The following is a 20,600-nucleotide window of genomic DNA, read 5'->3' as shown; positions in this document are numbered from 1 at the left end:
GACTGAATAAAGCAGCTAATGGTGCATGGAAATGTTGGTAGCACAGTCACGTCTGTGGACTCTGCGCTACGTGTTGCAATATGTAAGGGAAAGTACACATTTACAAAGATAAGAGGACATTATTTCTCCAACCTCGTGCGTTTATTATGAGGCACTATAAGGGCTTAATGAATTATGTGTAAAGTCAAGTCATTATCATTCTGCTGCTGTGGTTTCCATTGTTCCTCTCTTTCTTTTTTCTCCTTTGATAGATTTTCTTTAATAGAATAGAGATGCTTGATATACCAGTATTGTAAGTTCTGATTTACACAGGCTTTTTAAAATGAGAACATGCAGCTGATGATCATGGAAACAACGATAACAGTGATGGCGGTGGTGCGTGTCTGTCCTCAGGTGTATATCCGCATCCTGGATAATGAGTGGAACGTGTACAGGCGTTACACAGAGTTCAGAGAACTCCACAACCACCTGAGAACCCAGTTTCCACAAGTGGACACCTTCAACTTCCCACCCAAGAAAGCCATAGGGAACAAGGTGAGTCTTTGTGTCTGGTTTTATGCTCCTGTGTTGCATCAGCGCAGAGAGACAACAGGTAGCTTGTCGGCTAATTAAGCTAATGTTAGCTAAATGGATTTTTTTTAAAGCCGAATTAGAAAGATTGGGGTCGTTTTGTGTCTCAGGCAGGTAACGGTATGTTCACCATCACCAGTAGATAATTGATCTTGAATATTTTAAAGGAATAATGCAGAATAAACCGAGTAAAATAATCAAATCAGGGTTTCCAGGCTTTCGCAGCATCCTCCTGTTAGCCTTACAGCAAAAGTTGTGACAAAAGTTCCAGTGGATTTTAACTGACCGGGCGGCACGGTGACGTAGTGGTTAGCACCAAGAAGCTCGTTTGGGGGAGGTTTGAACAGTGGCCTTTCTGTGAGGAGTTTGCATGTTCTCCCGTGGGAGTGTGGGTACTCTCCCACCCACGAGACATGTATGATAGGTTGATTGCTATGATTACTCGATCACTTACCACATGTAAGTCTGCCAAATGACTGTAGAATACAATATTATAAACTGATTAAACATAATGATATCTCAACATTATTTACACTCACACACTGCCGCCGGCACCCTGGGGATTGCCCTGTAATGCCACCCTCGTTTCTCGTTTGCGGCCTTGGCAGCACTCGTGCATATCCCTTCCGCCTCGGAGGGACCTCAGTATGCCCAGTTTGACACCAAGGTGACTCTTTGCAGCTACCAGCTGGCATGTCTTGTGTGTGGGTGGGGACTGATGTGACTTTTATCAACACTGAGAAACATCAGCTGTTTGGATCAGTGTGGTGAATGGTTGCAGCGGCTTTATGTTTCATGGATAAGGATTGCATTAAGGCAGATGGTGAATTCTGTTAGGATGGAGGATGAGATGAAAATGGTTAGCATCTTAAGGTATATTTGGTAGAAAGACACGAGACGTTCTGTTTCCAGTGGGTGGGCTGTGATGAGGAGAGCATACTGAGATGTCCTTGAGGACGCAGTTTAACATGTGAAGTTTAACAAACTCTGGATGCTGTTTGAGGCAGATGGTAAAGACTTCATGTTGGGTACAACCTGCACACTCAACTCTGCTGCTCATCCTACAAAAACAATTACCTCACTAAGGTAGAAAATTATTACAAAAGAAATAATTCTGTTTATGCTGATTTTCTTTGTAAAAACATTAAAAAACTCTGTTATGTTTATGAAGCCCTGATATTACTCACTCAGAAATGTGCCAGCTTGCTCCGTCTGGGACAATAATCGACACGTCAGCTTGGGCTGTCCTGATTATATCAATAAATCTGTCCTAGACTCCTTGTTTAAGATATTTGCTGCAGCCCAGAGCTTACTGGTTTGTCATCTGTCCACACCTTGACGTGTGTTTTCCTTTGCTTTGTGACATTACAGCTGCTTAGCGGTGAATAAACAATATAAGTCAAAGTCCCTTACAATCATTTTAAGCAGCAGATGAATTAGATTTGTAGAATTTGCCGGCGGTACAGCTTGGTGTGTGAGCCTGACTCAGTGTTGATGAGGTTGGAAACAATAACAAGCACAGCAGATGATCGTCAGTGGTGCAGCAAGACAAAAAAAAAACAAAAAAAACACATTTTAAATTTCCAAGCTGTTATAGGCACCTGTCTTTTATTACATTACCATCAACCCATTAACAGCTTTAAAAGCTGTTAACTGTCGAAAGAATGAAGTGCAGGTCAGGTGAGCGTTTAACCATAAACTCCGCCATCTTTTTCTACTTTCTGCTTTTGCATTCCTCTCCAGCTGGAAAACCTCTCTATCTCTCTGTCTCTCTCTCTCTCTCTCTCTCCTCTTCTCACTTATTTCCTTCCCTTCCTCCTTTACTCCTCTGTCTCCCTCCAACCTTTTTTTGGACATAATTTGGCTCTGACCTCAATTCTCTGACTGCTTGGATTTGATGGTTGTGCAGCCAGAGGCAGCTGTGTGACTTCCCACCTTCACAGACACAGCACTTTCATGGTCAGAAGCTGGACTGAACACAGAGTCGCAGGCCGTGACAAGAGGTGAAGTGTGTATGTGTGTTTCTGCCTGCGTGACAGTGTGGGATCGTGTGGGCAGGGCAAGTGTCTATCAAAGGCTTAGACGGTTGGTGTCCTCGTGTTCTGGAAAGCTCTCTGAAAGCTCATTACGCTGCAGGTTTGTGTGAATTATTGGTTTTCACAGTCTCATAGAAGTCGCCCAGGATGCAGAGACAGCAGCCTTTGTTGCTTCATGAGGATGGGGACGGCACATTCTGCAGGATCAGAGCAGAGTGGGTTCACACCACCGGAGGTCCACTTTATAAGAGATCATGTCCAAAAAACATGGATCTCATGAAGTAAAATATGCTTTCTAACATGACGAATGCATGAAACTCTCCTGAAACAAATGTGCTCAGCTGTAAAAACAGTAAAGTTAACAGTATAATGCAATTATTTCCCGTCACTGACACGCTCGGAAATGATGGAAGTCATCTGTCACCGGGAATTTTCTTCTCCGTCAACCTAGTTTTATTTAAATCCCTTTTTTCTGTCTGATTCGTGGTTGTTGTTCTCTTCCCGTCCTTGTTGTCTTCTCCTGTCATTATTCCTCTCTACCACATCACCTTTACCTCTTCTTTGTCATCATCGTTTTTTATATCAAGTGGAGCCATTTTTATCTGCCTCTCCGGATCTCCTTTCTGCACCCACACTGTTTGTATCTGCTTTAATTTTTCACAGTTTCTACTACTTTCTAAACATACTGTACACACTCTGATGAGGCTGCACTCCCGTCGCACCTTGGAGGACAGATTTCCTCTTTCATTTTCATCATCTGTCCTTTGGTTTTAAAGTTGTTTTTTATTCATTCCCATCAAGCAGGGTCTCGTTAAAAGTGAGCAATAAACTCTGTAATAAGTTGCAAATGAAATGTATTCCAGACAAATTTGGGGATAAGTATGTGAGTTGTGCAGGATGCTTGCAAAGCATGTTTTTGGTTTGAGATCAGACTTTATCCTGTGTTGCATAAAACTGATAAAATAAACTAGAAATCTCATTCTTTTTGCGTCTGTTGTAGGTTTTTCTACTTTTGTGTTGAACTGCGGTGGCAGATGCTGCATCAGCCATCTGCAGGACATTTTGAAAACTGAACACGACTATTTTTTTTTTATTTTTAAATAAGTTAAGGCTGAGTTGAGAACAATCTTCCACAAACCACAAATGAAAGGGTATTGTGAAGTGAAACTGCAAATTGAACCCAATTCAATCAATTGTTCAGTTTTCTAAAAGTGGCTCTTCCAGCAACCAAACAGAATTACGGGCCTTATGTCCAGACCAAAATTAAACGAGGAAGCAGGTGGGGGGCTTTATAGCTTAAAGATATTATAAGTGCCAGATTGAGGAGGTTTGGGTGTGACTTTATGCCAACTGTGTGTGTGTGTGTGTGTGTGTGTGTGTGTGTGTGTGTGTGTGTGTGTGTGTGTGTGTGTGTGTGTGTGTGTGTGCGCGCGCATGTTAAAGTAAAAGTAAAAATGTGTCTGTAAAACCAGATCGAAGCCTGGGAATACAATACCGCTTGTTTTTCTGTGCATGGGGGGGAAAATTAAATGTTTTACTGGTATGTGTGTGTGTTTAAATGTGTGTACAAAAGGTATTGCTGTTCTCGTTGAAATGGTGTGTCTATCTCTCTGCAAGTTGAAGCGCATTTTCTTACCAAAACAGTGTGTCTCTGCAGCTCGTACGGTGTGTGCATGCACCTGTGTGTGTGTTTGTGTGAGTGTGTTTGCGAAATTGTGAATTTTCTCAGTAATCAGCAGGTTAACCTTGTTGGGTTCCATGTTTTGTTTTCTGGCCGTTAGTGTTTGCTTCTAGCTCTCCAGGAGCAGTGGTGAAAACCTTCTCTTTTTTAGTTGAGCTAAAAAGCAGCGCTGTTGTTTAAAACAGGAATAACATAGAAACATCAAATAAGATTACTGACATTCAAAACGGGTTCACATTTCGCCCTACCTCTCAGGAAGATCCTTCAGGGTATCCTGGCGAGGTGAAGTGTCCAGCTCACATGAGTTGAAAACAGGGGTGCCTCAAGGGTCGGTGCTCGGCCCTCTTCTCATTATACACCTCCTTACTTGGTGCAGTCATAAATTCTCACGACTTCTCCTACCACTGTTACGCTGATGACACTCAGCTTTTCCTCTCCTTTCCTCCGGATGACACAACCGTCTCAATGAGAATATCAGCTTGCCTTGCTGATATCTCGGCATGGATGAAGGCTCGCCACCTTCAGTTCAATCTGTCCAAGACAGAGCTCATTGTCTGCCCAGCCAATCCTTCCTTACATCCGCAATTAAGTGTGAAGCTCGACTCTGTCACACTTGTTCCTACGCCTGCTTGGGGTCATGGTGGATGACCAGTTGACCTTTAAGGTCCATGTTGCCTTGGTTGCCTGTACCTGTCGACATGCTCTCTACAACATCTAGAGAATCAGACCGTACCTGACAGAACATACGACTCAGCTTCTGGTTCAGGCTCTGGTCATCTCACACATCGATTACTGCAATTCCCTACTGGCAGGTCTGCCTTCATGCTCTGTTAAACCTCTGCAGATGATCCAGAATGCCGCAGCGCGTCTGGTTTTCAACCAACTCAAACGAGCTCATGTCACTCCGCTACTAATCGCTCTTCATTGGCTTCCGGTTGCAGCACGCATCAAATTCAAAGCCTTGCTTCTGGTTTACAAAACAATAACTCAAACGGCTCCCGTCTACCTTCATGTCCTAATCCAGGCCTACACCCCCTCTCGACAGCTGCGTTCCACCAGTGAAAGACGCCTCATGTTACCACCACAACGTAGGACTAAATCACTAGCCAGACTCTTTTCCTCTGTTGTGCCACGATGGTGGCATGATCTCCCAAACTCTGTCCGCTCTACAGAGTCTCTGTCTACTTTTAAGAGCAAACTGAAGACTCAGCTCTTCAAGGAGCACTTCAACACTTAATATCGCTGTATTTAGTGGAAAGTTGGAGAACTTAGCCCAGTTCTTTGCAACAAACTTTATGATATTAATTCTTTGTATTGTAACATAGGTGACATTATATGGTGGGAAGGGAGTAAACAAAAGAAGAAGAAGAAAAAAAAAAAAGAAGCCTATAGCACTTCATGCAAGGATCTGCATCCAAGTGGACAGTCCACTAGCACCTTCCTACGATGTCCTCTACTGTTTAATTTTGTGCTTGTGTTGTTCTCACTTATATGTAAGTCGCTTTGGATAAAAGCGTCTGCTGAATGACTGTAGAATAGAATAGAATCGAACATTTAGCAATGATGATTTATATTAAACATACAAAATGGAAATTAAGGATAACTTTAATTAATCATCATACCTTTTGATATATAATTATGTATTTCTTATGTTAGGAATACGCCCTGCAATGGACTGGCGAGCTGTCCAGGGTGTACCCTGCCTTTCGCTCAAAGACACTGGGATATGCTCCAGCTTCCCATCGACCCTTAATCAGACTAGGATAATGAATGAATGAATATTAGGAATGTCTTCAGTTATAATCTCATCTAAAAGGCTTTCATAAACCTACATTAATTTAATTTAATTTAATTTAATTTAATTTAATTTAATTTAATTAGCCCTTAATGCACCGAGTTTTGGACTTCATTGTTTTAAGATGAGGTGACTCTCGGTCTGGATGCAAAGCTGTCCTCCCAGAGTTTGAATTTGACAAGTCTTTGAATTTCAGATACCAGAATATTCCTGTAGTGAAATGATCTTTTTTTTTTTTTTTTTTTTTTTTTTTTTTTTAAAATCTGACACACTTTTAAATTTTTTGAAAATTTATGTTCACTCCCATTTATACTCCTGTCAAATTTCGTCTACATTTGTCAACTCTTAACAGACAAAAAGAGCTTTGATGTGGCTCGATATAGCTGCTCTTTAATATTTTCTGCCAACACTCTCCCTGGGCTTCCATAGTTGACAGTGGGCTCAGTCCTCCCCCTGTTCATATCCCACAGAGACACACGTGAACATGCAAAAATATACACAACTAAAGACAGCAGTTAGCAAGAGAGCTGATCACCATGTCATCATTTATTTTAGGGTGTCCAAAGTTGGACTACTGTTCCACAGCTTTTGTGTGTGTGTGTGTGTGTGTGTGTGTGTGTGTGCGTGTGTGTGTGTGTGTGTACTGCAGCACACCTGAATATATGTGCCAAGACCAGTATTACCACTATCATAAAATCACACCACAGTGGAAGGGCTTCCAGCAGAGCTGCTGATCCTCCAAGTTGAGAGCAGCCTCTGAGGTGGTTAGGGCATCTGGATAAAATACATCCTGGACTCCTCCTTGGGGAGGTGCCCTGGCCACATCCCACCTGGAAAAAGCCGAGGGGATGAACAATGTTTCTTCACTGGCCTGGGAATGCCTTATGATTCCTGAAGAAAAAATAGAAGATGTGGCCTATGAAAGGGAAGTTTGGGCTTCTCTGCTTAAGCAGCTGCCCCCTTGACCACACCTCGATAAACATGGTTGAAAAGCATGGTTGAATAAAAGTTCTGCGACATGCACAGAACTTACTGACATCACTGTTTTTAGTTCTGTACTATTGAGCAGTTACATTTTACAAAGTTTTCTGCACTTTTCCAGCTTTAATATGTCTCTTTCTTACCAGTGAATGGCCTGGTTTTTATTCAATATTCATCAGCTTTTCTTTAAAATTCATGGAGAATCTTAAAGTGGAACTATTATGTGCATTTCAGGCTAATTTATTTTTATTTCTGAGCCCAGAAGGGCTGGGATTGATCGAGTTATTGTCACAAATCACTTTATTTACTTCTGACTAACCCTCTCCGTAGACTGTCCGATCAGCCTGCGGGCAAAACGAGTGGATTTAGAGTCTTCCGCATTAAGCCTGCCTCCCTCCACTGCACTACATCGGGAGCGCGCACCGCACCTGCTTTCGCCGTCATTGTAACATCTTATAAACAGAAGGATTAGGCTAATATGAACTCGATAAAAAACAAAATACAATGTCAACATATAGAATAGAGCCCTAAAATTTCGAACCTGAATCAGACCCTGAAAACGAAGTGGAAAACAGCAACCCACAGCAACGAATGCAGCAGGATGTCTCTCTTTGGTAAACTCACCAGCCATCGTTGGAAATAACTTTATCCCACGTTTTCCACCCGCCTGATGTATTTGTACATGCCCTTGTTAACCAGTAGAAGGTAAGCAATCACCGAACCTTATCCCCCGGGACGTCACAAGGATTTCCAAGTAGAAAAAACTCTCTAAAACCACGCGTTTTTTTGTCACCATGGAAACCGAACAGAGAGCGTGCTGGAACTCAAACTCAAACATGCGTTTAGGTGATAAAAAACAGTGCCATTAACATGTCTGATGAGGATTCAACACTGTAACACTGTAGAAAGCTCAGAAAACTCCAAATACCATCATAGGACCAGTCATGCACAATACCAGCTATCTAGCATGAGCATCACTATAGAAGCTGACTATACTGTTGAGAAGTTTGATCGAAATTTGTTTGGGTGTTTGTGACCAAAGATCTTTGAAGTCAATCACAGAAGGTGATAAATGCACAGCATCTCATCATCATTTTTATGAGCCCTCCCAGTTCTCACCACATATGCAGATCTTTCCGTTCAAATGTGCCTATGCAGTCAGAAGTAGTTTGTAGTAGTGGATAGTTTGTAACATGGGTATTATTTATGGACATAATGTTTTAATAGTTTTCTCCTGAGTGAATGCTGGATTAAAATGACCCCATCATTTAAAACAAAACAAAAAAAAAAATACAGTGTCTATCTTCAAAGAGATAAAGTTACACAGAAGACGAGCCATTTATCCAGTATGATGCCAAGTCTTGAGTGACAACCTGTGTAGATAAAAGCTGTAGATAAAAGCTGTAGCTGTGCAGAATCTTCTTCCCCAGCCCATCTGTTTCTCTATCTCCATTTTCGCTGCTATCTTCTTTTTGGTCTCTGTCATGCTTTTATCCATTACAGGCACTTTGCAAACCAAGGCTGACTTTGATACACACACACACACACACACACAAACATGTCCACATGGGGTTTCACACTGTTATGTGTGGATAATGAAAGAATGTTAACTTTGTTTAATGTTTGAGGGAGAGACTACACTATTAATAAGTGCTCTGAAAAGGATAAAACAAGCTATCATGATCACATAGTAAGAAAAATGTTTACACACACACACACACACACACATCTTGCTAACTGCATTACATGTGAAGGACTTTCAGTTTCATGCCTGTTAACATGCTCTCTTACACACACACTGACACACACACAGACACTCAGAAATGACTGACAACTCAAAAAGAAACAGCTGAACTTGTCAGAAAGCATCTGCCAGGCTTTGGATTTTTGTAGCCAGGAAACTTCTGGAAGAACATTTCACACCTGCCTGTCACATGTAATAGCTAACCTGCACATGCGCCCCTTAGTGAGATTATCTGTGCTTGACTTGATTTGACTGACTTCTCTGGCAGTTTTCATACAACTGCCCAGTGATTGGCCATATTTGCCAGCAGTACCCCACCCTGGATTGATCATGTTTGAGTCACTTGAGTTCAAATCCAAATGTTAGCTTAACGTGAGTGTTGATGATAGCCTATTGAATACTTAGCTTTAGGAGCAGATATCAAGAAAACATGTTACATTTGAGAAGACCGACATGTTATCTTCGGTATATCTTTAGTTTTTGGTTTTTATGTTTTTTTCTGTTTAAGTTATCATTAAATCTAAATAAGACCAAATTTATGATATTCAAATGTAACATTCAAAAATACAAATTCATATTGAAAGGGTTTCCGAAATTAAATTTGTTTGGGGTGATCATAAATTACAAAAAATTTCTGGAAGACACAAATTAAAAACATCTACAACTATGAAGAAGCATATCTGTAATAACCAAAGCAAGTGACTTTGTAAACCAAAGCACTCCACGTTTTGTTCTGTTTAATGGTCCCACCATATTTAACTTACTGTAGGTTTGGGGCAACACCTATAAAAGTTTATTGTAGCCATTATTTAAAATGCAAGATGGAGCAATTTGAGTCAGCAGGGTATTTTGAACACAAATCCGCTTTTGGGTAAGTCTAAAGTTATTAAATAAAATGACATAATAGATTTTAATCCAGCAGAATTTTTATACAAAACCAAGAACACCTTACTGCCATGTCACCTTCGAACAATGTTCCAGGAAAAAAGTGAGGGGTATAATTTTAGAGAAAGGTTAAAATTTATATTAAGACAATATGAGTTGGTAGTATTAGTTATTTAAAATCAGTGTGGAATTGAAACAACGTCCAAATATCAGCTTTTTTAAGACAAAATATGAACAGAATATATTTATGAGGTATGGGAGTGAGCAGGTTTCATGTATATGTTTGGAATATGATTGTGTGCATTGTTGTATATACCAGATAGGATGTGCAAATTGAAACAATGTATGAATGCATTGGCAAGGGCGCATACAGATGCGTCTGTACTAGCATACGATGTGATGGTAGATCAGCACAGATGGATTGTGAAATGTGGCAAATATATAAGAATATTGGTATTCTTATTCTTTGACTTTTTTTTTTTTTTTTTAGATTTGATGGATAATGCAGTAAGAGTGAATATGTGTGTGTTGCTGATGCATTCCTATGAATATCTTGAATGCTCTATATGACTGACCAAGTGAACATGCCTATCTGGGATGTTTGCAGCTGCTCATGTACCTACATCCAGATCTACAGGCATTGTTTATGTCATTTGTGGGAATTATATTAGGTATAGCAATGAAATTTAGAAAAAAGGGGGCAGGATTTAGTAAGTTTTGTACGTCTTACTACTCCTCTTCGAACATGTAGATTGCCTTTTTATTGATACTGCTTCACTTTGTGTAACCTTTTTCAATTTGTTTGCTTTGATGTTTTGTATGTATAATTGAGTCATAATTTCATCTACTGTTTCAACTAAAGGACTCATCCCTCGTCATAAGATTAGGTAGTGAAGCATCCATCAACTATTTAAAAAAAAAATAAAAGAACATACCCTTACTGGGTACTTTACATAGCATGCGCGGTATCGCAAACATTCTTTAGACTTTGAAGATGCTGAAGATAGGTTGTCGTAACTAACTAATCACACAATCACTTAAAGATTCACTAGCAGGAAATGTGCTTATTACAGCAAATTTAGCTCCTAATCATTATTAAGTGTAGCACTCGAGTCCATACTGTCACTTTATATGTCTGCTTTAATGAGGTCATGAAGAAACACAAAATCTCACCATTAATATCACCTCAGGTTTGCTTTGATCGGTGAGGCAAAAATAAGATGAAAACTGTAATTAAAAGATGATTGCACTTAACTTTCACCACTCAGATTGAAGGTAACTTCTTTCCTTTCTTGTTTGGTCAATTTAAAAATGTTGTGCTCGACACCTGACAGACATAATAGTCATTAATCTGAAACACAACTCATGTGATGCAGTTGCAAAAGTGACCATGTGGTCTTGGGGATGAGCATGCCATGGACGCTGTTGGCTGCATTGTCGATGTGTAATTCCATCTCAAAAGACAAAGGCTGACACGTGTCAGTGGCAGTGTTGACCCCTGACAGTAGTAGCTGTGAGGACGCCATCAGCCTGACTGTCTCTTTCCCTCACTTTCTGCCTCTGTCATCTCAGTCCTGCTAATAAGCTAATGAGTCCGTCCATCCCCCCCCCCCCCCCCCCCCCCCCATCCTCTAATGCTTTAGGCGAGACCGGCCAGCTGCGTGACTCAATACAGATGATGTTACACACAGATACAGCTGCACTCCCGCTACCATTGACAACTCTTAACCAGCTGATTTGTCAGGGTCCAGGCGAGGCATACGGGATAAATGTGTCAGAGTTTGTCTGTCAAATCCCTCCTGATGCTAACTTTGTGACAAAGAGAAAGGAGGTGGGGGCAGATTTATCGCATCAAAGGTGCATCATGATGAGACCCCAGGGTGTGGTTGTCAGGCTTTCTGATTGGCTGCAGCCTGAACAGATTCTGCAGCGTGTGTCCAAAGTTGCCATTCTGTGTGTTCTCCCTCTTTATAGCAATATTTTTGACCAATTGTCTCACCCTCTCCCACTCTTGCTCATTCCAGTTACTCACTCGCCCTCGGCTTTGATAAAATCATTAAATTTTTGCTCCAGATTTAATCTCTCTCTCTTCTTTTCCCTCTCAAGTGTGTAAATGGAGCTTTTGAGCTTTTTGTCTTCCAGGAGCTGCAAAGTAAAAAGGACAAAATGTGTAATATGTCTTAGAGAGAACATAGCTTTTATCTGCATTAGTGAACACAATGTAGTATTCAGCAAGCTGAACAAGTACATATTGTACATTAGGGGTGGGGAAAATCGAATCGAAAAATTGAAAATCTGGATTTTTTTGCTTCACAATTTTAAAATCGATTTTTTGTTAAAAGAAATCTTTTTTTTTTTCTTCCAAATATATAAGTACAATCCATTACAAAATTGTGGTAATTTTTATTGTTTTTATTGAACTTTTAATTAGTCATTTTGGGCATTATAGCAGCAGAATGATGGTCTGCCTACTGGGTTGTTTTTCCCAATTGAAATGAAGAAAAATGACGAGCAAAAAAATAAGTTTTATACATTTTTTTTTTTGCTTTTAATCTACAAAAATCAGCAATATTGAAGAATTGTGTGAATCGCAATTTAAATCGAATCGGCACCCAAAAAATAAGAATCGAATTGAATCGGGACAAAAGCATATCGTCACAGCCCTACTGTACACACACTTCACTCCTTCACCAGCATCGGGCTTGTTTTGAATATAAAACAGTGCCAAGTCCCCCAGTTGGAGGACATAATGAAGAAAATGACATTTTGGGGACAACATCTGACCTGTCTTTAGTAATTCTCACATTGTGCTATGATTTGATTGGCTGAGAGCTGCAGCTGCAGCATTCCAAAGGCATTGAATGCCTTTGTTTTTGTTTTTTTAAAGAAAAAACTGAAACTTTTTCCATTCGTGCAATGTGCCATCTTTATTTATGTTTCCAAGTAAATCTAATGTGTTCATATTACAGAAACTGCAGAAGTATTCAAATAGACACTTATCTTCTTTTCATTATCTTATGTTTAAAGTTAGCATATAAACTTTAAATGGATGTGTTAGACTTTATAATCTTGAAATTATGTTCACAGTGAAATATTTGATTTTACATGAACCCAACTCTTCCCCCCTGATACTTGTGTGCATGTGTGGGCGGGAACTTCATAGAACCACCAAGTTAAAAGTGAGTGCAGAACATTTATCATTTATAAGCTGGCTCATTAAAATATAACATAATTGTAGCATCTCCTCCAAATTCTGGTCTTTCTCTACATTTTCGTTTGCTTTCTCCAACATGTGTTGCAAGACACATCTTGATTTAATTTGCTCTTTTTGGCTGTACTTTTACAGAAGCCAACATTACTTGTGATTACATAAGGATGGAAAATATCCATCACTGTTGGAATAGACAGCGCAACCCACCCTAGACCATCGTCCGGTTAGGAACTTCCTAAAGGAAAATCTGAGACTTTTTCTTCCCATATCTACAGGCTTGGCTTTGCAACTTGTTGTGACTTCTGCACTTTATAAAAGATGGAGGTTAAATATGCAAGAGGAGGACTGTGTGTTGGCATGTGTACTGCTGGACATGATCAACTGTATTTTTACCATGTGTGTTGCTGCACTATCCTTTTTAATAGATGCGATTAGGAGATGAAAATAACTACAAGACTTGCATCATCAGTCATACGCGGCCAGGTGGCAAAGACACTAAATAAATAAAATGAAATAAATCAACCCGGCTGCATTTCTGTAGCTGGTGTTTTTTGATGAACAGACCTGAGAACTGTTTTGCCCATTCCCCCCTGAGAGGAAGAAAGCCCCTGGACATTTTTGGCTTCCTACAAAGTTCCCCGTGACAGATTATATTTTTCTCTTGTGATGACTTTTTTGAGGCAGAGAGAAAATTTTGTAATTTCATTGTACAAGCTTATGCAATAAGTAAAGTGAATCTTGAATTTCATGGTTGAGACTTTCCAACAAATCACACGGGGTCATGTTGCTCTTGCTCTCAGCACTAATAAACACACAAGTTCCAGTTGATGCTGTTTTTATTGGACTTTGTCGGTGAAGGGTTTTGGCACTGCTTCGCTCTCCTTCTGTGGAGTAGAATTGTTCCGTCGCTCACTCACACAACGGTGACGAGCTATCATTGTGTGAATTTACAAAAACTTTACAAGCACCTTTAAAAAACTTTACAAAAAACGGTTTTAAAGTCAGTTTAATATTCAAGCATTAATAGTTCATCCATTTGCAACTTGTCTCTGGAATTAATAAAGTATTTTTCATTACATTTAATTTATAAAAATTTCTGACGTAGGTCCAGGATGAACATTTCGCCCCTTTAATATTGAGCGCTGAATTTTCTTTCAGAGTACAGTACATAGTGCTGTACTCTGAAGATCATATAAGCACGTTTTTGTACTATTCTGCCACCTTGAAAATATAGGTGATCAGAAACTGTGCATCTAAAATAATTTTTGCAATGATCTTACATCCCATAAAATATATACCATTTTAATACCATTCTCTAATGTCAACGTACTAAGGGGGCACCTTCAGGCTCCAAAGTATGATTACTAAAGCACAGCCTGCCATTCAGCATGCATCTGAAATGATGCACTATGATATGATTTGCTTTTTTGTCCCCTTAGGGAAATTTGTTTTTGACTCTGACACTGTTACGTTTGTTGCATTTTATTGATCAGTAAGTAAACAAACAGACAATCCACTGTAATCTACTGTAGAAGCATCCAGCCACACAGCAGAAACCGTACACATACTGTGAAATACCCATTGCAAGGAAAGAAAAGTAAGATGCGACAGCACAACCTGCACAGCCCCAAGAGAGCTATTACACAGTCCATTCCTCTATAAAAGAAATTATAATTACATAAAATGTTGATTGAAATGGGTGCAAATGAATTTTTATTGCTTCAATTTACAGTTTGGACCTTCAAAGTTAATAACTAGTACTAAGGATGAAGGAAGCACGACGGGTCCGACAAACTGCGCTTGTCTGAGCACAGGATCCATTCAGCCTGCTTTCCTCGTACGAAGAGGTGCAACTTCAAAACAACCAACAGCAGAAAAATGCTCCACATTAGACACCTTGAAGAAACAGAAAAACAAAACGTTTGTTTGTTGCCTAAAAGAGAAGAGATGCATAAAGTTTTTATATTTAAACAAAGTTATACTTGTTTACCTTGTGTTTATGTCGCCATAGTTCATTGTAATTCTCTTCACTCAAGGGGACAATGTTGATGTTTTTGTTATGTTTAGTTTACTCTGAGTGGAAAATAAGAATGCTGTTCATGAACTCCATCATTTGAATGCATTTATGCACAACAGTTAGAGCGGCACTTGAAGTGGACAAAAGTGGGCCAAGACCAGTAATCCTGTAAATCTGCAGCCAAGCACCAAATAACAAATACTTCTGTTTTCTGAAAACAACTCAAATCTCCATCTAAATTGAAATGGCTACTCCTCTTCCTCTCTTCAGCATGGGTCAGGAGAATCAACTTGTTTGGTTCATCCTGCTAGCAGAAAGACAGCAAAATGGTGTTAAAGTGCCCACCTAAAATAAATGTTTTTATTTAAAGTGATATCACGTTTAAAATGACAGAGACGCTGAATTTAAAAGGTTATACTTCACAAAACAAAAGAATAAAAATAAAAAAAATAAAAAATCCAAAAGATGTCGTCTTTGATGGTATATATCTGTTCAGTGATATCTGTACTTTTTTGCTTTAATTATGTTGATTACAGTTGTGCATTATATAAGTGTCCTGAAAGGTAGTCATACCAGATAAAAATGGTACTTACACAAGTAGCGTTTGCCCATGGCAGCTGGCCCGTCTGTATATACGAGAGATGGAGGGACGAGAGCCAAGGCTGCCCCGATTAATTAATCAGAAACCACAAAGTGAATTATTAACCAAGCTTAGTATGATGTGTTCACATATTATGCAATATACATGTTTGTGCTTTTAATTATAACGAGAAGGCATTGTGGAGGTCTTGTCTGAGTATTCCTGAACTGCCTGTGATGTTTTATGCATGCCTCGCAGTTTGGCGAGTGTTTAAACATGGTACCTAGAGAGCAGCCTTTTCAGCCCCATTGTGGTCCAGAGTGGGCTGGCTTGGACAGAAGTGTTGACCTTGTTTTGTGACCAGCATGTACCCACGCTGCAAACCCTCTTTTCATGCACAAGGACTTTATGTTAAATTAAAGATTTGGTTAATGTTCGTTTTTAACGACATTTTGGGTATTTTCTTGTTGCTGTTTTTGTTTTGTTATCTCAGTTAATAATACAAAAAAAGAATCGTCACATTGATATCTTAGCATGTTTGGTTGAAATGTTGGCCAGCCGTATGTATATAACAAATACCTAAACAGCAAAGACAGCAAGTTATTTTGCAAAAAGTAAGCTCAGCCTGGGACATGAATTTCCTTAGTACAGCCAGGTAAAAGAGAAAACAGTCACTGTAAACATAATATTCTATTTTCAGGAAGAGTAAAAGAACAAAAATGTGTGTTTTCTGTCAAGGTAACATGCTTGTTACCATATAGGCTCTGGTTACATTTAACTTGGCTTTTTTTGCCAAGCAATGTTAACTTCTTTAGATTATTATTTTCTCTTCAGTTCCTAGAGGTAAAGATTCCGAGTGTTTCTCTTTGATTACACTAAAACAAAATAGTTATTCATATATATATATACACACACACATATATATATATATATATATATATATATATATATATATATATGTGTATGTATATATGTATATATATGTATATATATATATATATATATATATGTATATATGTATATATGTATATATATATATATATATGTATATATATATATATGTATATATATATATATATATGTATATATATATATATATGTATATATATATATATATATGTATATATATATATATATATATATATATGTATATATAAAATATAATATATATTAGGGCTGTGACGATATGCTTTTGTCCCGATTCGATTCCGATTTTTTGGGTGCTGATTCGATTTAAATTGCGATTCTCAAAATTCTTTGATATTGCAGATTTTTGTAGATTAAAAACAAAAATAAATTTATAAAACTTCTTTTTGCTCGTAATTTTTTTTTTTATTTCAGTTTGGAAAAAAACCCCAGTAGCCAGGCTATCATTCTGCTGCTACACGAAGAAAAGTAAAAAGATCAATAAAAACAATAAAAATGACAAAACTTTTATGGTGGAATAATTGAAAAATCGATTTTTTTTAACAACAAAAAAAAAAAAATCGATTTTAAAATTGTGAAACAAAAAATTTCGATTCTTCGATTTGATTTTCCCATCCTTTTTATATATATATATATATATATATATATATATATATATATATATATATATATATATATATATATATATATATATATATATAGACGTATGTATGTATGTATGTATGTATGTATGTATGTATGTATGTATGTATGTATGTATGTCTGTATGTCTGTATGTCTGTATGTCTGTATGTCTGTATGTCTGTATGTCTGTCTGTCTGTCTGTCTGTCTGTCTGTCTGTCTGTCTGTCTGTCTGTCTGTCTGTCTCCTGCAAAAAGCAACAGAAATAGCTTTACATGTAAAAGCAAGAATAAAGAATAGAACATGATCCATTACATTACAATTTAAAAAACACTTACATTATCCTTACCCCTCTCTGCCTTTTACAACCCCCCCCCCCCCCAAATCAACCCTGAAGCACACAGGGAACCATTCCAGCAACCAGTGTAAAGCCTGTTCCTGCCCTCTGGTCCTCATCGGAGTGTGTACTCTAAGTTGTGGAGTAATTGTAGACTAGAAACTGTCTTTTTGGGAAGACCAGAGAGCAGGGCATTAGAAAGATCTATTCTGGTAGAGATAAAAGCGTGCATCAGCACCTCTGTGCTGACAAGAGAAATGGACTAGCTGTGGTGAACTTCATATGGCTATTAAAATCCTGTTTTTGTGATGTTTTTCAGAGATATGTAATAAAACTAAGCTCAGACTAGGAAAAAGAAGCACCCAGGTTTCTCACAGGCTGAGAAATCATAAAAATGTAATTTTTGTAAAATGATCTTTATTTTATCTCCAGGATTCATAATTAAAACCACTTTTAACCACTTTAACCACTTTTGTCCTGGTTGAGCTTTTAGAACTTCTCTACCATGCCATCTAAACGTAGTCTACAGTCGCTTCATTATCGGGAGACATGGTGATGTAGATCTGTGTGTCATTAGCATAGTGGTGAAAAGTAACGCTGTGCCTCCTGATCGCACCCCCAGGTGGAAGTATAAACAGGTTACAATGAATTGGCCCTTAACTTGATCCTTGGGGAACCTCACACTTGACTTAATGGATCCTTGAGGACTATCCATCCATATTTAATAAATATGGTGTATCTACGAGACAGCTGTAAAATCAGTCATTACACAGTACCTTGAGTTACAGCTCTTGAGATTTATTCAATTCAGTGTGAATTCTTGATTTACAATCATTTCATTCCATGCAAAATAAAAAAAAAAGAGACTAATTTAGAGTTTTTTCTGTAAGAAACAAAAGCAAAAGTTTTGCCATCGACATGATTCCTGCTGCATCATCTCACAAAGCTTCCCACCAGGTCCGCATTTGACCTCCTGCTTCTTTCTAGCACACCAAGTGTGTGTCTGCAGGTGGGAAAACTCTGTTTTATTAGAAACCTGATGCTTGCAGTGTAAACAGGGAGGGAGACCAGACAATCCCTTGTGTTACTGCTCTGTCACTGCCATCATGTCAAACAGGAAGCTCACCCCCTCCTACATACAGGTAGTCATCAAACCAAGAGACAGCAGAACTAACTTCCATCCTTAGCAGCCTCTCAGTAAGCGGAAAAGGTTTGGTTGGTAGTGAGTTCACAGGGGAAATTAAAAAAAACACGATCCTCAGTGCTCTGCTCTCCGGGTTAGACTGAGCCGGCTGCAGCAGACAGATGACAGCACCATCCACACTCGTACGATAAACAAGAGCCGTTCCTACAAGGTGGTCCGCAGAAGACACAGATAATCCGAGCGTCACATACAGTAGAATTTGAAGTTTGACTAAACATGTAGCAGCTGCTTGCTAATCTGCTCCCTGTGCTTTCCTCCACGTGAGATTTGCAAAGCAAACAGGAGGCTGCTGATTTAAACTTTACTTACCTTAATGTTTACATGTATTTGTAAGATAAAATCAATGTATTAAGGCTGAATGTGAAATGAGTGTAGCAGTGTCAAAAGATTAGATGTGGATGGGGGGGGGGGGGGGGGGGGGGGGGGAGTGAAGGAAGTGCAGCATAGGGATAGCTAGATGTAAACAAACTGATGTCGAAGGACAAAATCCACCTTTGTAGTTTGCTGTCTGACAACACCTGGCCTCCTCAGTCCTCCTCTCTGCCTCCACAAGAGGATGGATGTGTCATGATGTCCATTAGTTTTATTGCTGCACTGACATCCGTGAAAGCAGTCATGGTGTCCCTTATTGTGTTGACATAGCATGAAACCCACGCTGACATGCACAGCCTAATCTGACACATCAGATTTACCCACTCCTACCCTGTCTATTTCCCCCTACATGCAGAGGTGCAGTTATCCTCTCTGACTCTCTTCAACTTGCATACTCCAGCTCCACACGAAGCTACGGTGAACCTTTCATCCCATTTTCTTTAATTCACCCTAGTTTGCTCGGAACATTGTGCTGCATGTCATCTGCAAAGTGTTTGGAGGTTCAACCGGGCAAAATGTGAAAGTTGTCATAAGTACAAAGAGTTAATGTTATTCTGTAAATGGAATATGCATTCATGTGACCAATAATTCAATATGTTTAGATAGAAAACCAGCTCTTTACTGGAACACAGTAGCATCACTGCAGGTTGCTGTTCTTTTAAAAGAGACAAATGACCTTTTTTTTCACAAGTTGACACAATTCTCTCAGGTCTTAATCACATTCTTTAGTCAAAATATTACATATCCAGTACAGATGGTAGCTGCGTTTCCATTAGACCTAGAAATGCGCAAAAACTAAATATCCGAAAAAAAACAAAACAAAAAAAAAAACCTGCTATTGGAAACACCTACTTTCTCAAATATATAGTTTTTATGCTCTCATAAGGAGATTTTTCAGACGTTTTAAGATAGAAATATGTCTCAAAAGTGAAATGAAAACACTTTTTTACATTTATGTGTCCCCGGATGTGACGTGGGGGATTGTGACCAGTTCATTTCCAGTAAAGATGGCACGGTATGGAACAAACAACAGGGATTTTCAGAGTTTTAGAAAAGAAAATGAGGGAGAAAGGTTTTGAAAAGCCGTAGCAAAATTCTCCACAGCAAGTAGAAAACCTCAAAATAACGCTACATGGCTACCTTGCATAAGCCGCAATTGAGGCTAATGCGCTAAACACTGTTCAATGGAAACACCCACAAATCACAATTGTTGTTTGTTGAAATTTACAAATATCGCATTTTTTTGCAATAAAATGTAATGGAAACTCAGTTATTGTCTTATCAACCGCATCTTAACAACTCCGTTTTCTGAAACTCAGTGGTTTTTTTGTTAGTAACTTCGACTCAGTGCCACCTCTCTCGTATGTGAAATGTCTTTTAAAGTCTGTCTTACAGTTTTTGAGTGACAATGCAAATATCTAAAAGCAAATGGCACCAAATGACCCTTTAAGAATTGAATAATGATATAAAAGATTTGGTAATTAGCTTATAGCTCGCACTAGTGCACATCATGAAATGAACTCAGACACACACCAAAGTGATTAAACAATACTTGGATGACAGTTTTATCATTACAGTTCTGTCATCTGCAGTTTGGCCTCACATGCTGGTTTAAGGCACAGTTTGCAATATTTAAGA

At 38.8% G+C, this 20,600-nt stretch overlaps 1 protein-coding gene across 1 annotated transcript in view; it reads left to right on the top strand.

The window, feature by feature from the left end:
- snx29 (sorting nexin 29) overlaps window positions 1-20,600 on the top strand; it is a 172,821-nt gene that overhangs the window by 140,316 nt on the left and 11,905 nt on the right. Inside the window, exon 19 of the mRNA XM_079260506.1 lies at window positions 394-534. Coding sequence (XP_079116632.1) covers window positions 394-534 — 141 coding nt within the window. The remainder of the gene's footprint in view (window positions 1-393; window positions 535-20,600) is intronic.

This window comes from Telmatherina bonti, assembly GCF_933228915.1.
Source record: "Telmatherina bonti genome assembly, chromosome: 21".
NCBI lineage: Eukaryota > Metazoa > Chordata > Actinopteri > Atheriniformes > Telmatherinidae > Telmatherina > Telmatherina bonti.
This window is presented reverse-complemented; position numbering and strand designations above follow the sequence as displayed.